The 17871-nt window shown below is 44.4% G+C and overlaps 2 protein-coding genes across 2 annotated transcripts in view; one reads left to right on the plus strand and one right to left on the minus strand.

Annotated features, from left to right (window-relative positions):
- RNF34 (ring finger protein 34) overlaps nt 1-4757 on the minus strand; it is a 13781-nt gene extending 9024 nt beyond the window's left edge. Inside the window, exons 1-2 of the mRNA XM_042035125.1 lie at nt 4636-4757; nt 3848-3924 (exon numbers count right to left, since the gene is read on the minus strand). Of these exons, the coding sequence (XP_041891059.1) occupies nt 3848-3859 (12 nt within the window). The 5' untranslated portion in view covers nt 3860-3924; nt 4636-4757. The remainder of the gene's footprint in view (nt 1-3847; nt 3925-4635) is intronic.
- A 195-nt stretch (nt 4758-4952) lies between these two features.
- On the plus strand, nt 4953-17653 carry ANAPC5 (anaphase promoting complex subunit 5). Its single transcript, XM_042035124.1, has 17 exons — nt 4953-5197; nt 5278-5357; nt 5908-6017; nt 6428-6623; nt 7627-7693; nt 8344-8445; nt 9565-9755; nt 10593-10674; nt 11353-11442; nt 12336-12517; nt 12987-13122; nt 13353-13427; nt 14178-14299; nt 15423-15530; nt 16054-16201; nt 16792-16954; nt 17306-17653. The coding sequence occupies exons 1-17, from the start codon at nt 4994-4996 to the stop codon at nt 17518-17520; spliced, it is 2271 nt and encodes a 756-aa protein (XP_041891058.1). The 5' UTR covers nt 4953-4993; the 3' UTR covers nt 17521-17653.
- Nucleotides 17654-17871: the final 218 nt, after the last annotated feature.

Genomic DNA, 17871 nt, shown 5'->3' on the forward strand with positions numbered 1-17871 from the left:
CGGGCGTGGCCAATGGGAGCAGAGGACACGGCGGGGCCGGGGGGGGGCGCGGAAAAGCCCCCGGCGGGGGCGGGGCCCGGGGGGGGGCCCCGGGGGGCAGCGATGGGGCAGCGATGGGGCAGCGATGGGGTCATTGAGAGTGGCACCGATGGGGCAGCGATGGGGTAGCGATGGGGTCATTGAGAGTGGCACCGATTGGGCAGCGATGGGGTCGCTGAGAGTGGCACCGATGGGGCAGCGATGAGGTCATTGAGAGTGGCACCGATGGTGGCACCGATGGGGTCATTGAGAGTGGCACCGATGGGGCACCGATGGGGCAGCGATGGGGTCATTGAGAGTGGCACCGGGGGGCAGCGATGGGGCAGCGATGGGGTCATTGAGAGTGGCACCGATGGGGCAGCGATGGGGTCATTGAGAGTGGCACCGATGGTGGCACCGATGGGGTCATTGAGAGTGGCACCGATGGGGCACCGATGGGGTCACTAGCAGTGGCACCGATGGTGGCTCCGAGGTGATCTTGCCCTTCCACTCGAGCCTGGGACATCGGCAATGCTGAGTGCAGTCCTGGGCTCCTCAGGACAAGAGGGAAGGAGCTCCTGGAGAGGGTCCAGCGCAAGGCAAGGAGAAAATGAAGGGTCTGGAGCATCTCTCTTACGAGGAGAGACTGCTGGAGCTGTCTGCAGAACAGAAGACTGAGAGGGGATCTCATCAATCCATAAAAATATCTCCAAGGGCTGCCAGAAGGATGGTGCCAGACTCTTTTTGGTGGTGTCCAGTGACAGGATGAGGAGGAATGGCCATAAACTAAAACACAGGAAGTTTCACCTCAACATGAGAAAGAACTTTCCATTAAGGGTGGCAGAGCACTGGAACTGCCCGGGGAGATGATGCATTCTCTCTCTGTGGAGCCCATCCAGCCCCACTCCCTGGCCTTAGACACTTCCAGGGGCAGAGCAGCCACAGCTTCTCTGGACAACCTGTGCCAGGGCCTCCCCACCTTCTGAGTAAAGAATTTCCCCCTAACCCAAATCCACCCTCTTTCAGTTTTATTCTACCAAGCCCTTTGGTGAGAATCATTACATTTGAGAAAAGATTTATTATTTAAAAATCCACTTCCAGCAAGCTCCTAGATGCCATTATTATCTTCTCTAGGCTTTGAGTGGGGTATATATTTAAAATAACAATCATAGGTTGCAAGAACTGAAAGCTTTTAACCAGATTACATTAAAGAAACCCCAGCAGTACAAACCTGACCAAGGCTTCAGGAAAGCTTTACATAAGAGCACACAGGGCCAAGAATAAGGCAGGCCTTTGCCAAAAAGAGGAACAGACGAAAGTGGCTGAAAATAAATATGGAAAACAAATCAAATTTACCCCTAGAAAGGGTTGGATGCAATCTGCTAATTTCTGCAGGAATTATCTATTTTTGGAGCAAATAATATACAAGAACTGGGTTAAAAAAAAAAGGTGTGTAATTGGCACGTGAATGGCACAGTCCTGGCAGCTTCAGGAGTAAGAGCAGATACTTCACACAGCCCAACTTCTGGATTTGCATTGACACCATATTTTAATTCAAAATCAGGTCACCTTTTTTTCAGAAATGTTTATGCTCCTTGACAAGCTTTAGATATGCTCTGAACTTCTACACACGACTTAATAAAAAATGCCTTTTTTTTTGCAATGATAGCTTGCCATTTTAGTCAAAGCAACTGAAAAAATTGAAGAGACTTGTGAATACAACATTGGAGCTTGCAATGGCACATTCCTCATGCTTCTCATGCAAGAGATTGCTTTAAGACACCTTAAACATATCAGTACAGTTTGGTTTTTAAAAAGTTCCGTCATCTAAACTCTGTCGATTCAGAGTCACCCTTGAAGTACCAAGTTATACACATATTCTTGTTAATAAAATTAAATTAAAACATGAGAACTCCCCATGCAGTCACTGTACTGGGGTAAAAGCTGTCCCAAACCAAGCAAAACCCAACATTTTCCCTTCTTCTCTGTTAAGGATTTGCTAACAAGAAATCCTCCCAAACACAGATGTTTTAGGGAGTAACGTGGGACTGACGGAGCTGAGATCTGGTGACAGTGCTGGCAGCTGCACTTGCCACTCCTGCCTTAATTTGGGCAGATCTGGATGAATCATGTCCTTAACATGTGATTTGAGATGACTTTTACAGCATTAGTGTGCCCAGACAGTAACCACGCCAAGGGTTTTAAATGAGGATCTTTAACTCTGCCAGCTACTCCGTGGGTGAAAAGGAGCATTTCAAGAGGTTCTATTAATAAAAGCCTTGCCCTCGCTGAGCCTTCTGGACTGTGCCAAAGCAGCATTAAAAGATTTAAATCTATTACTGTGAGATGTCCCATTTCCTTCTGCCACCAAATAACAAGTGACAACGACTCGCTGCAGCTCCATAATCCCCCAAGGTTTCACACAGCGCCAGAGACAGAGGTAGAGGAGTGATTCTTCCCAGGAATATTAATTTGGTTTTAATTTAGCAATCTGCAAAATTTAATAGTAAAGTTAAAAAAGACAAACTTCATCACTGGGCTTTATCTGGGGATTTCAGGTTGGATATTAATGCCTGTAGGAAGAATCAGGGAATCACAGAATCAGAATGGTTTGGGTTGGAAGGCACCCTAAAGATCATTTATTTCCAACCCCCTGCCATGCGCAGGGACATCTTCCACTATCCCAGATTGCTCCAAGCCCTGTCCAGCCTGGCCTTGGACACTTCCAGTGATGGGACAGCCACAGCTCCTCTGGGGAACCTGTGCCAGGGCCTCACCACCCTCACAGGGCAGAATTTCTTCCCAATATCCCATCTAACCCTGCCCTCTGCCAGCGGGAAGCCATTCCCCCTGTCCTGTCACTCCATCCCTTGTAAATAGTTTCTCTCCGTATTTTTGTCGGCCCCTCCAGGCACTGGAAGGCCACAATTAGGTCACCCCAAAACTTCTCTTTTCCAGGCTGAAGAATCCCAGTTCTCTCAGCCTTTCCTCACAGGAGAAGTCCTCCATCCCTCTGATCATCCTGGTGCCCCCTCTGGCCTCCCTGCTGGGCACAGCCTATTTTAGATAAGATAAAAGATGACTTTTTCAACAGTGTTACCTAATCTTGAATTTAATACAATCAAAGTCATCTCTCACTGCTTTTTTGGAGAGCTGGTTTTTAGGCGTGAGAGCTGATTTAAATATATTTTTAAAGTGTATTTTAAATGTTCTCTCTGCACCACGCACTGAAGGATTGGCAGCAGAGTTCACACTTTGGCTTCAGAGCCTTGCACAGAAACATCAGAACCAGATGTTTGTCATTTCCTTTTCCCTCCCAGTCCTGCACAGGCCGGCTGCAGCCCAGCCTTTATGTCATCCCCCTCCCCTCCCTGCCCTGCCATGCCACCAGTTCCGTGTTTCTGCCCAGGCCACAGTGCTTTATTTTCAGGAAATGTCAGCAGATTGACCTTTATAACATAATAGCTGCTGTTACTTCCTGCGTTTTGTATTCAGATACAGCTCAATGAGTTCATTGAGGGCGAGGAAACGATCATTAATTACGCCAGCAGCAGCAAGCTGCAATGTTAAGTTTCTTAAATGTAAATGTATCCTAGAAAATTACTCCCCGCTTGATTTGCCTCCTCCTCCTCCTCTCACCACCCCCAGGCATGAATCAGGAGCAGCGCAATGGAAATCCCCGGGGACATGCAGATGTATAATAATATTGAGTTTTGTTTTGCTCTCACTTACAAAAATGAGAACTATTATAATAATTGGAGTATTTTCTTTGGGAATATGATGCCTTAATGAAGTACTTTAACAAGTTATTGAGAAAATAAAAACTTACATGTGGAAACATCTTTACGGCATCACAATTAACTTGCAGGAAATCCAGAGAAGAGCGAATTTACTCTGTGGTGTTCTCTGTAATAAGGAAATGCTCGTGTCAGAGTATGTAAAGTATTAGATAGGTGGGTTCATCTAAATTTTACTGTATAAAAGACGTAACTTTTTACCCCTTGGGGTGTTTGACTTGTGGAATCCTCCACTTTGCAGCCTGTGCAGAATAAACAATGTATCCTTTTTAAACCAGACTCTGTGTTGGCAACTCCACCAAGACACTGCCCAGGGTCATCTGTACCTCACCTGGCCTCTATTAATCACAGGATCATTAAAGTTGGAAAAGACTTCCAAGATCATCAAGACCAACCTGTGACCAATCACCAAACCCTAATCCAAATTGCCATGTCTACTTGTTTTTTGGACACTTCCAGGGCTGATTGACTCCACCACTTCCCTGGGCGGCCCCTTCCAATGCTTCACCACTCTTTCAGTGAAGAAATTTTCCCTAAAATGTCCACCCTGCCCCTGCCCTGGCCCAGCCTGAGGCCGTTCCGTCTCCTCCTGTCCCTGTTCCCTGGGAGCAGAGCCCGACCCCCCCGGCTGCCCCCTCCTGTCAGGGACTTGTGCAGAGCCACAAGGTCCCCCCTGAGCCTCCTTTGCTCCAGGCTGAGCCCCTTTCCCAGCTCCCTCAGCCGCGCCTGGGGCTCCAGACCCTTTCCCGGCTCCGTTCCCTTCCCTGGACACGCTCCAGCCCCTCAATGTCTCTCTTGGCCTGAGGGGCCCAGAACTGACCCCAGGATCTGCGGTGCCTCAGCAGTGCTAGCACACAGGGAAAATGTCTGTTCCCTTATCCAGCAGATAACTCCTCAGGGATGCAGCTGCCCAAGAGCAGCCCATCCCCACGCTGTCCCCAGCCGCGGCCTGGCTGCGGTGCGGGGCGGTTCGGGGGAAGCAGCCCCGCCCCGCGCGGACCCTTCTCTCCCCGGAACGTCTCTCTCGCGCCCGGCACGCCGGGCAGCTCCTCCGTGGCGGCGCACAGTCCCTCCTCTGATTGGCTGCGGCACCGCCCGCGCGCCGGGGCGGGGGCCGGTGATTGGCCGGCGGGGCGGGCGCGCGCGGTTTCCCCGGTGACGGGCGGCCCGGCGCCGCCATGGCGAGCGTGCACGAGAGCCTGTACTTCAACCCGATGCTGACGAACGGCGTCGTGCACGCGAACGTGTTCGGCGTCCGCGACTGGGTCACCCCGCACAAGATGGCCCTGCTCGTGCTGCTCAGCGAGCTGGGCCGCGCCGGCGCTCAGCTCGGCCTGCTGGAGCGGCGGCGGCTCAACCGGCTGCTGCTGCCGCTGCTGCAGGTCGGGGCCCGGGCTGGGGCGGGGGGAAAGGTGAGCCCGTTGTGTCGTGGCCTGTCGCGACATGCCGATGTCCTCCGCAGGGTCCGGATATGGCGCTGTCGCAGCTGCGCAAGGCCATCGAGGAGTGCTGCCCGCACCTGGCCGGCTCCGTCCACATCAGGTGCGGGGAGCGCTCGAGCGGGCGGGGCGGGGCGGGGGAAGGGCTGCCGAGGCCGCTGTGTGAATCCTCTGCGCTGCTTGTGTCCGCTCCGAGCGCTGAAAGGTGGTCTAAAACTTGTGAATGTCAGGTTTTAAAAGCATATATTTGAGCCAAAACTCTACTTCGACAGATTTCTTACTTGTCATAACTAAGTTCTGAAAGGCACGAACAGCAACAGTTCCAAAAATCTAATCAATCAAAAAAATTATATTTTAAAAATAATAAAAAAAGGGGTTCCTATTTGTTTTAAGAATAACCATTTTTGTCTAATTATTCTCTTTTAATAGACACCTGTTTAAAAAGAAAAAAAGCCCAAGCCTGATTATTATTTGGCTTATTATCAGTACTTAATACGATCTTATTTATCTCACTACGAAAACCACCTGGGCCCAAGAAATTAGTTATCACTTGGTTCTGTTTGTGTTTACTCATTTATACAGGAAGCAGAAGAGTTATTTTGTTTGATGTCTATATTAATACCCTAAAAATGTAATTTTCTTCCCCTGTTTAGGTTAAAACTTATGGCAGAAGGAGAACTGAAAGATATGGAACAATTTTTTGATGATCTTTCAGATTCATTCTCAGGGACAGAGCCAGAAGTTCATAAAACAAGTGTAGTAGGTAAGCCATCATTATCCATAAGCTGGTTTTGATGTGATATCTCTCACTGATGTGACTCCCTCAGGATACTGCTTTGTTTTTCTGGGGAGGTGTAAAATTGCACAATGTCATTTTTCTCTTGCTCGGATGTTGCACATTAACCGATAGTTTTGCATGTTGTGGGGTTGATGCTGATTTTAGCAATTTATCTGTGAGATTTGCTGCTAAATTATGACCAGATTTACACCCTGCAACACTGAGTTGTATCATTTGGTAGGCTGAGATAAGACTTAGTAATTTCTATTCTATTTCTCATTAATTTCTATTTAATGAGGAACTAAATGACGTTTAAGCTGCTGGCCATGATTTTAGTCTCCTGTCTGAAGCAGCACCTGACAGACCATGCTCACAGCAGGTGTTTCCCTCTCCAGGTCTGTTCCTGCGCCACATGATCCTGGCATACAACAAACTTTCCTTTAGCCAGGTCTATAAACTTTACACAGCACTCCAGCAGTACTTCCAAAAGGATGAGAAAAAGAACGGAGCCGATGAGAATGAGATGGAGCTGACAAGTCCAGAGGAGCTGGATGGGAAAATGGAGAAAGAAGAACTTGACGGGCCTTTAAGGTGATATATTTGTGTTAAAGTCTTTCCACCCCTTAAGAAAATGAATCTTTTATTTTATTAAAGTCTCCTACAGCCGGGCTGAGATTTGTGGCCGCTCGTTTCCTTGGTGCCACCGTGTGGTAACATTTGTCAGTGGCTCAGTGGCTCGTGAAGGTGGCACTGCCCCATCCTCATCCTTGCTTAGGGAGCCACAGGCTAAAAGGCAGCAGCTGCCAACAATTCCCCTCTGCTGAATGACTTCTCTGGTTGTCACGTGCTAAAACTGTTGGAGAGGCCACTTCTTCTTCCAACAGGGAAAGATTGCTCAATAAGGAGAAGTTAAGTTGAATGGTTTTGTTTCGCTTTTCACCCTTTTCCAAATAAAAGAACTCATGTCTATTTACCTCAAAAAGGAGAAGCAAATACTGAGAGTTTTCACCTGCTAAACAGGTGCTTCACTGTTAGAAGAATCCTGAAAGTATTTTATATATCCATAAATTTAAAATGTACTTTGCAAGCTGTATTTGTATAAACTTTTGCAGGAGTCGCTGCAGCCTGAGTCAGACATTTTGGGGTCTGGCTGTGTGCTGGACTTGCTGTTTTTCCACAGAATAAATGTCTTGCATACCAGCTGTTTCCAGCAGTGATGGATGTGGCCAAAGTGCCAGTTCATCTCCTTGGGACTCTCTTCAGAAGACAGAAAGAACAGAGCAAAGCCATTTGAATATGTCAGCCCCAAATGTTCTCTCTGCTGTTTTTCTTTAGGGTTTTTTAGGATGTATTTAGGGTAACATTGCTCTCGACTACAAGAGCAGGGTTGAAGCTGAACTGTGTGAAATCATCTGGATTGCTTACTTTGATATAGTAAATTTTATTCTTTATTAAGTTTTCTCAGCGTTCTTTCATGCTTTGAGCTATAATATCTCAGAAAACTTTATAAAGCAAAAGTGTGGGGTGTCTGATAAAATGCATTTCTGTGTTGCCTTTCCTTGCCCCTGTTTCTAACCAGAGTGTTTCTTACCAGGGAAGAAGAGATAGCCTGCAGTGGGCCTCTTTCCCAGAAACAAGCAGAGTATTTTCTTTCTCAGCAGGTATGTTAATTCTCATTAAAGTGGAGAAAATGTTCCATAACATGAATTTCACCTTGAATTTCATCCACCATGTCAGCTGTGATGTTTTCTCTGATGTGGTGGAGACTTGTTGATATCTTGCATGTTGTTGCTCAGTATGAGCACTTGGGGCTATGAGTGTTTAATCCAGACATGTCACCATATGCTGATATTTGGTTCTGAGAAGGTCCTTCTGCTCTGCTTGCCTCGTATTTCTGTGAAATGTGCAGTTTTGTTGGTTATTCCAGCTGGTAAATAAAAAAGGGAACGGAAATACACATGGACACAAATGTCAGTAATTCAATAGTCAGTAATGCTAATTTTAGTAACTACATTTTGTAATTTTTTATTAATTGAACAGCTTGCCAAAGCAAACTGTGGATTTAGGGTATTTGTTTTCCTAAGGGTTTTTTTTTTGTATGAGAAGATACATGTAATTCCAGTGAGCAATGTGTGGCATTAGTTCTACAGAATCAAACTGCCACTGTCATAGTAGACAGAGCTGCTACAAAATCTTCTTTAATGTCCTTTCCAAGCAGATAACAACTTGACAATCCTGTACCACAATATATTTTTATAGCCCTCCTTATGGAGTTACATATCTTATTTGTACGGTTCAAATTTTATTCCAGGCTTCTTTACTAAAGAATGATGAGACAAAGGCTCTTGCTCCAGCATCTTTACAAAAGGAATTGAACAACTTGTTAAAATTTAATCCAGACTTTGCTGAAGCAGTAAGTATCTTTTTCTTCATCCAGAATGGTTGTAAAGGGATTTCTTATCTCTAGAATAGGATTATTTGGGAGTAATTTATTCTCTATTGAAATATAAGTACACTATAAAAGTGTGAGCAAGTTGCATGTGAATGTTTAGTAATTCAGACTAAATCTCCTGAAGGTACAGAAACCTTAATTAAGCAAAGTACTTCCCCTTCATGCACAGATGTAAGCCTCTTAATTTTGGTGGGACTGAGTGCATTCTTGTTCAACTATATCTGAAACTTACTTATTTTACCCACATTTTCCTAAGGAGTTTCAGGCCTCATACTCCTGTAGTTTAAAAATCAGTATTAAGTGTAATGTCTGTTAATTTTGCTGGTTGTTGTTCACTTTGCTTCTGGTCCTTAATAGCAATTTATACTGAAAGCCATAGACAACTCCCACTGAGGGGAGTTTCCAGACCTGTGGTGTGAGCTCTTGCTTTGTCCCTCAACAGCTTATTCTTGAGCAACTTCCATAAATTCAACTCTTTCCTGCCTTGCTTTCTACCTCTTCCTCCCAGCAGCCGTGGGCCAAGGTAGACAGGATTTTCCTTGCTGCTGTTTGGAAGGGTATCCTTGAAAGGGCTGCCTTAGTCCCTGGCTGGATTTCACAGCATAAAGGATTATCCTGCCCAGGTCTCAATGCCAAAAAGAAAATATGTAATTTAGCATCTTGTTTCTATCTGCACAGCATATGGAAGCAGTCCTGATGTTTCTTAGTGTCTTCCTGAGGGCAGACACTGTAGGAGTCCTGCCTCCATTCCCACTCTCACTTCACACGTAAATACAGGGATTCCATCTCTGTAGAGATCTCAGACTGGCTGGGATCATTCTGACAGCCAGATCTTGTAATCTTCACCATTTGGCAGATCCTGTTAGGGCAGACAACCAATTTTGTCCAAGAAAGTACCTATTTTTATCCAGAAATTCTGCACAGGTCGTGTCAGTATTGGTGCAACTTCTGATCCAGCATGCACTCCCTGGCCGTGCAGTATTTCATGGTTCCACATGTTGGGCTAAAATACATAACGTTATAAACAAAATTCTGGTTTAATATCTGTACAATTAAAGCTGATTTTGCTTCGCTTTTCAGCATTATTTAAGCTACTTAAACAGCCTCAGAGTGCAAGATGTCTTCAGTTCCACACACAGCCTCCTGCATTACTTTGACCGGCTGATCCTCACGGGGGCAGAGAGCAAAAGCAACGGGGATGAGGGATACGGGCGGAGCCTGCGCTACGCCGCGCTCAACCTGGCGGCCCTGCACTGCCGCTTCGGTCACTAGTAAGGAATTCACCCGGGGGCATCTCAAAATGCTGACAAAGAGACCTTCCCTTCCTGCTGAAAATCCCTTCAGGGGCTTTCTTTAACTTGACAGCCGGTGTGGTTGGGTTGGGAGCCGTCTTTCGGTCTTGATTTGTTTGGGTTCGTTTTTGTTTTGACATTTATTTGGTTTCCATAATAACTGAGCCATCTAAGAGTTGACATTTGTCTGTGTCCTGGGTATTTTAAGTGTTCAATTACATTTCCCTGACCTCAGAGGGGTCAGTGGGCATGAATGCCTATTTTCATCCATATTCTCAAGAAAGTGTGGTTGGTTTTCTGCAAGCCAAGGTAGAACTGATGATCTGGCAAAAGAATAATTAAACAAAAAAAGCCATCTGAGCTTTTAGAATTTAAAATGCCATACGGGTGGGATTTATTTTGTTGATAAAGCTGGCCTACCCATCTTCACTTATGGTTTGCATTTATTGATTGCTGCCTGGAGGCATCATGTGAAAGGACTGGAGAGGGGAAGGATGCTGCGAAGTTGAGAGCAACAATTTCTACACAAGCAGATTCTAAATACTGCCCCTGTTCAACCAATAATTTGGCACCATGGCATGTACAGGGTTTGAAAGCCCATGCAGGGGTTACAGCTGCATTTTGGTTTGCAGATGCTGTCAGGCTTATTGTCCTCAAAGCCAGAATGCACTGCTGAGTGCTGGGAGGAAAACACAGGCTGTTAAATCAGAGATCTGAGTGCATTATGCACAATTCAGATCAATATTCCTCTGGATCAGGATGCTGTATCTTAAGCACTGTGGGAATACTAATTGTTCTCCCTCTGTCTGCTCATAGCCAGCAGGCTGAACTTGCACTTCAGGAAGCCATCAGGATTGCCCAGGAGTCCAACGACCATGTCTGCCTGCAGCACTGCCTGGTGAGAGCTCTGTTCAAATGGGGCTTGAGTCGTTCTGCTCAGTGAACTGTTGCAGAACTTCTCTTACAGCAGCATCTCACCCAGGGCATTTGACTGCCCAGCAGTGGGGTGACATCGCTCCTGGCACACAGGACAACAAGCTGTAGAATCATGGGATGTTTTGTTGCAGCTCAGGTTTAATTTCCTAAGCAGGAATTGTTATCCTAAGGATCTCAGTACTAAGCTCAAACTTTAGTCTTAGATGTTGTAAAAAGAAGTATTTTCATAAGCTTCCTCCTTCCTGCCTGTTGACTTCTCAAAGTGTAACCAGCCACCTTTAGAGCAAGCAAAGTAGGAGGGCAAGACTTGGATTTCTCTTTATTTTTTTTCCCTGTAATTAACACTATAATGAATTTACATCAATGGTATCAAACTCCTGAGGTGCTGCATTCCACAGTTCCCTGTGGTTTTGTGCATCACTGAACCTCCAGTGTTGGCTGATGCCACACCAGCATCCCAGCCTAGCTGCACTTCGGATATGTTTTGCTGTGCAGCATTTAGTAGAAGTTTCATTAGAATCAATCCACAAGTGGTTTGTATTTCTAGTGAGTTTCTGTGCATTCTGTAACAGGAAGCCAAGTTAAAAGTGCTGCAGCCATCAGTTATTTGCAATGAGATTTTGATCTTTTTCCTTGCTAGAGCTGGTTGTACATCCTGGAGCAGAAGATATTCGATAGCTGTGTTCTGCTGGAGCACTCTGTGAACAAATCCTTACATTTTGGGTTGCCAGTGAGTCCATTTCATCAATCCTTAACTTTATTCTGGGACAAACCCATGTGGTGGTGGGGAGTGTGTGTGATCAGAGTTTGGGGTTTTGTGGCTGTTCTCATCAAAATACCTGACTGGATTTAAACAAACATGTTTTAACACTCCAAAATGCAGCTGTTTCTATGACTTTTATTCTTCATATTAACAAGCCAGAGTTCAGTTGCTTTAATGCCAGAGCATTATTGCAAGGTTCAGTGGTTTTCCTTCTAACTTGTTTGATTTTCAGGCAGAAAAGCTCTCTGTGGCTACTGGCCCAGGCACCATTTTGGCACAATCTGGTGCTCAGGGGACGTTCTTAGGCCTCCATCTTCCCTGAAGCTCAGTGCTGATGCCTCTGGCGGGGCTTTGAACACATCTACTTGTACAGCTCTGTGAAATCTTGCAGGGCAGCCCTCCCCTTTGGTAGTTTGTGCGCTGGATCTGTTGTCTGTTAATGTTTATTTCTGTCTTCCCCAAATCTGCAATTCCTTTGTTAAGAGAATTGTTCTAAAATGGACTCAACCGCTGTTGTTGGGAGATAGGAGCAGACATGGCCCCTTTGTGGGAAGGACAGCAAAGGCTGTGTTTTCACAGCAGTTCTGGAGAAATCCAGGTACTGGTCCTGTCCTCCTCCATAAGATTTCTGTGTGGGGGAGTGGAAATTACCTTTCACATCTAACAAAATGACATTCACATATGTGTGGGTGTGCATAAGTGAGTATTTAAAGAAATGCCTGGAGCAGTGGTCCTTTGTCTGTGCTGTCTTTTTGGGATTCTTTTTTAGTAGTTTAGAACTCCGCTCCAGTGTAATTTGCAAGCTTGGGGTGCTCTGTTATCTTCCAACACTGTAGGTATGTTTTTTTCCTTCTTCCCAGTATCTTGCTTCCTTGGGAATACAGTCCTTGGTTCAGCAAAGAGCTTTTGCAGGAAAGGCTGCCAACAAACTAATGGATGCCTTAAAAGATTCCGATCTGTTGCATTGGAAGCACAGCCTGTCAGAGCTCATTGACATCAGCATAGCACAGAAAACAGCCATTTGGAGATTATATGGCCGCAGGTATTTGCTTTGTGTGGAACTCCTGGATTAGTTACTGCACTTGTTAGCACATAATGCATTTATATAGGTGTAACAAGTGACTGTGTCTCTCCAGTGCACTAAAATAAAGCAATCAGACTGTGATTCAGTGCAGGCTGAGTGCAATTATTTCCATTCTCTTGTGTTTCTTTAAAACTCATACTGAAGAAGAGGTAGAGTTTCCATTCAGTAGTGGCAAATAGATCATAAATTGTTCCTGTGCCCCCACTTTCAGCATCTCTGTTCTTTGGCTGTGTGCAGCTTTCAGTCTGTAGTACTTGCTGTGCCTGCACAGTCCAGAGTCCTTGGATAGCAATTGTTTTACAAGTTTTCCTTCTCCCCAGGCCCCTGGCTTAACCAGACAATGTAGACTACTGTCAAAACAAGACCATAGATTAAAAATGGTTGTTGTTTGCCGCTTGAAAACTAAAAGATACTTCTCTTGCACAAGCACCATGGCACTTCAACAAGCCCAGACCTTGCTGAGCATGAACAGTCTGGAGGCTGTGAACGTGGGCGTTCAGCAGAACAACACCGAGTCCTTCGCCGTGGTGTTGTGTCACCTGGCAGAGCTGCACGCCGAGCAGGTGAGCTTAGGGCTACTTGCACTAAGTGGCATTTGGTGAGAGGACGTGTGGGTGTTACTGACAGAGGGTGCAAGACTTGACTTGTGGTTTCTTCTGCCTTTTAAGCCTGCTCTGGGGGCAGAGACAATGCAAGGTGTTTGCTTGGCAAATCCCTTCCCTGAGGGTTGTGCCTAAAGGGAGGGGAGCAGGGCCCGCCCTGGTGCATTAATCAGTGTTGTTCTGTGTTCCAGGGGTACTTTGCAGCTGCTTCTGAAATACTGAAACACCTAAAGGAGAGATTCCCTCCCAACAGTCAGCATGCACAGGTAGAACACTTATCATTCAGCCTGAATTTTCTTCTGTGTGCCTTGGGCTGTACATTTTCTCATTCCCCTTGGCTCGTCCTCATGGGAAGCTGTGTAGCATCGGCTTTTTTACAAAAGCATGGAAAAGCTGTCTGCGTTGTTTTCAGACTGGTGAGACATTTCTCCCACCACAGCCTCCTAAGATGAAACTGTTTAAGTAGAAATTTCATTAACAGAGGAATATACATCTGCTTCATGAGCACATAGAGCAATTAAATGCTCTGCATTGATTTGGAGCTTCAAAGTTCTGTTTAATTAGTGCTGCTTATTTTGATAGATTACAATCCAGAAATAACTGAGATAATAGGCTAATAACCTGGTTTTTGTGTGACTCTGGGAAACATTACCACAGGAGTCTATAAGGTAGTATTTACATTGAAGTGTTCAAGATCCCATTAAATGTAGTGTGGTCCTCTTTTCACTACAGAACAAGTCTACTTCTCTACAAGTCTCAAATCATTAGTAATGATTTAAAAGAGCCTTTTTACTTAAAATGCAGTCAAGTAGGTGAGCTTCGATACTGAAACATTAATCCTGACCTGAGCATTTTTGTTGGGCACAGTAATTCAGTAAATCCAATAATTGGACAGTGGAGTTAGTGTGTCTAGACATAAATACCCAGAGGGGAAAATAAAAAGTAAATTCTAACTTGGGATTAGAAAATGAGCAGGCACAATTTCTAAAACTTGTTTCTGGATGTTCTTTGTTTAGCTTTGGATGCTGTTTGATCAGAAAATACAGTTTGAGCGAGCCATGAACGATGGCAGATACCACGTAGCAGATTCTCTTGTAGCAGGAATTACAGCACTTAATAGCATTGAAGGTGTATACAGGTAAGAAATCATGGGTCTTCATGCACTTGCAGGTGTGTTCCATAAAGATAATGAAAAATTTAGCAAAATGATCACTGGCAGTCACATGTCCTTACATATTTTTTCCCTTTCCAGAAGTAGTTAAGGTCATGTTGTCTAACCTAGAGGGCTATTCCCGTAGAGCATTTCCTGCAATAATAATTTGTAGTTGTTTCTCTGGGCATTTTAAGAACTGGAATAGCTGAAGTTGGTGTTATTCTAGAGCTGTGAATCCATTGTGGTAACTTCTTCAAAATCTGCTGTACTCAAATCTGAGCACAAAGCAGATTTTTATGTCAAATAGCTGGGGAGGGAGCTCAGGTCTTGAGCGAATTCCTCTGTGGCCTGCTTTCTACATCTCCAAAATGGAACAATGTGATTTTTTTTCACTCACCTTAATGGGCTCTTGTTTCTAAATGAGAATGACGTATTAAAAATAGTTACAGTTAAAACTTGTTATTTGATGAGTATGACAACCAGCTTAGTGTTAAAAGAATTTCGTGTTGATTTTCAATGATGCAAAACACCTAAAAGCAGCCAGTGCCAGTCAGCTGGAAGATCAGTATTCAAGCTGTGGGACCTGATGCTTGTCCTTCTGGAATTGGACTGATCATGAATTTCCTGATCTTTAAATATTCTGCTCAGTGTCTGGTTCAGGGTGTTTGTACCCAATCCCTGTTGCTGTGCATTTGGTCCTGACTTCCCTGTTCTCCATTTTCCTGTTGCTCTGTATCCTTGTTAGCACAGGCCAATTTTAGCTGCTTTACCTCATACCTGTTTTTCTCACAGATAATTACTTGTGCTTTCTAGCTTGCATGGCCTTCCACTTCTGCTGCCTGTTTGGCCTTTGGTTTTGGCAATCCCTGGTTTCTATCTAAAGCTGTTTTATGAGTTTGATCCTTTCTGCCTGGGAGTTGTCCAGTTGGCATCAGTGAGATCTGTTTTTCCTCCTGTGTGTGCAGCATGTGTACACTTTGTCCGGGTGCCAGTCTGCAGCTAAAAGAAACACAGGTCACAAAATAGAGACCTGTTTTACTGTGTTCTGAAGAGCAGAATTCTATCTAAAATACAAAAATACAGTGATGTTTTCTTTCTACCACGACAGAAAAGCCATTGTACTGAAAGCCCAAAATCAAATGTCAGAGGCACATAAACTTCTGCAGAAATTGTTGATCCACTGCCAGAAAATCAAGAACACTGAGATGGTGATTAGGTAAGAATGTTTCATTTTCAGAGTATTAAAGCCACTTTTCAGTGATTAGAATCAGCCATTTCAATTTGTCTGTGTTCAGACTTCACTAGTCTTCAGATTACCTGCTGTGATTCAGAGATTACAGAGTCATTTCAATTATTAATCACAGTATGGAGGAATCCTCAAAATATTGTGGCATTGAAACTTAAGTTATTTTCAATACGTAAACTGAAAGGTGATAAATTTAAAGTTCCAGGAAGGTTCGTGGAAGAAGGAAACACTGCATCTAAAATAAATAGGGAATGGAAATGTGTGTGTGCGTAGTTCTACCTTGGTGTAAATCTTGAGAGAGCTACAGTGTTATTTAATCTTTTATATGTCTGTGGCATCTCCTCTTAAGGGTGTAATTTAAATTTATTGTATATGCAGCAGCATAAGTCATAATAAAACCAATACCATTATGGATGGAATAATTCCTTGGGAAACAAGTGGACATTTTTCATCCAGAGTAAAGGTTTGTAACTGTTTGCCCCTGTTTGGTTAGCGTGCTGCTGTCCATAGCAGAGCTCTACTGGAGATCCTCGTGTCACACCATCGCACTGCCGGTGCTGCTCCAGGCTCTGGCCCTCGCTCGGGAATACAGCCTGCAGTACTTGGCTTCTGAAACTGTGCTGAACTTGGCTTTCTCCCAGGTAGGTCTGATTTGTGTTTTCACAGGGCTGCAGGGCAACATTTATTCTGGGGGTCTGGATGCTGTTTTTACTCCTGTGAGATTTAAGAATACAACCTTGCTGGAATTAAATTGTTGATTCTGAAGAAGCATTCTCTGAATGTAAAAACCTTCGAGGAAGTTAATAAAAGTTGAGTTTCATGTGTATTACTAAAATGTATCATTATTGCATATAATCAAGCAGCATAAATTTCCCCTCTCTTAATGTCTTCAGTTATTTTTTTATGCTGGTGTTTTGGCTTCCTAGTAGCACAGGTTGGCTTTTGTGTTAAAAATAATGCTCCTAATGAGTTCAGTTATATTGTTTATTCTGAGAGACATGGCTGTCAGCACTGACTGAGTGGAGAAGCCATTCCCAATCATTTCAGAGAGCAGCTCATTTCTACTGACAAGTTTTGATTTAAAAGAAGATTGTGGGGAAGAAGTTGAAAAAAAAATTGTGTGCATTACATCATGTTATTAGAAACAGACATGGCTTGTGTTGATGTTCCCTGAAGATGCTGCTCATACCAGTGGATTCCAGTGTGAGACCAGCCAGTATTTCTTTTTCAGCTGATCCTTGGCATTCCTGAACAAGCCCTGAATATCCTGCACATGGCAATAGAACCTGTCTTGGCCCACGGAGCCGTCCTGGACAAAGGCTGTGCCATGTTCTTGGTGGCCAAATGTCAGGTGGCTTCTGCGGCTTCCTACACTCCACAAAAGAAGATTGAAGGTAGTGTGAAGAGTAATTCTCTCTGAAACTGTGCTCAGAAGTGCAAACCAGTGTCTGTACTGAAATCCTGCTACACCAGAGTGTGTTACCTGGTTATTATTTATAATTAATTTGGAATTAGTTGTTCAACAGCTGTTTATGATGGAACATTGTTTATCTGCATACTTTCACATACACATTTTGCAGCAAAGGCTGAATAATAGAAACTAGCTGAGAGATCATGTTGCTAAGACACAAATGGTTTTGAAAAGCTGAGGAATTTATAATTGCTCTCCTCAGACTTGAGCTGCCTTGCTTGGAGTTGTCACTGTGGTATTTTCGTAAATATTACTGTCCCCCTTTTTCCCACAGCTTTGGAATCCGCTATCTTGAATCTAAATGAAGCCAAGACTTACTTTGCTAAAGTGGACTGCAAAGAGCAGCTCAGAGACGTTCTCTACTTCCAAGCCCGGCTGTTCCACACCCTGGGCAAGACCCAGGAAAGGAACAAATGTGCCATGTTGTTCCGTCAGTTGCACCAGGAGCTGCCAGCACACGGTGTCCCCTTAATCAATGCCTTCAAGTGATGCATTTAAAGATGAGATTTGTTTGTTTTCCTGGTTTGGTTTTGTTTTGTTTTTTATGAACATCTTTTTATTGTATCCAGTCACCTGTGTTTCAGAATAACTGCCAATAAATCATGGTCTGCTCTTGAACAAACTTGTGTTTTGTAACACAAATGTAGTTTTTCACCCATTTCACTTCTATTCTGTACTTGAAATTAAGAAATTAGTGGGGGAAAAAAGAGAAAAGACTCTCTTGACCATGTTATAAACACACTGAGGGGAGTAGTGCAGTCACGAAGAAGTGTTCTGTTCTTAGTAGTGACATTTCCTGAATCAATGCAGGCTTTATGAACACGGGTACAAAAAATAGTG

Source organism: Corvus kubaryi, unplaced genomic scaffold (assembly GCF_017639235.1).
Source record: "Corvus kubaryi isolate FWS band 111438036 unplaced genomic scaffold, C.kubaryi_AGA036_p1.0 37382, whole genome shotgun sequence".
NCBI lineage: Eukaryota > Metazoa > Chordata > Aves > Passeriformes > Corvidae > Corvus > Corvus kubaryi.

Bases quoted from the DNA above. Each gene is read 5' to 3' on its own strand.
- ANAPC5 (XM_042035124.1), top strand. From the start codon at position 4,994: ATGGCGAGCGTGCACGAGAGCCTGTACTTCAACCCGATGCTGACGAAC. The intron at 6,018-6,427 runs GTAAGCCATCAT...TTCCCTCTCCAG, and splicing joins TCATAAAACAAGTGTAGTAG to GTCTGTTCCTGCGCCACATG. The intron at 16,202-16,791 runs GTAGGTCTGATT...TTTCTTTTTCAG, and splicing joins TGAACTTGGCTTTCTCCCAG to CTGATCCTTGGCATTCCTGA.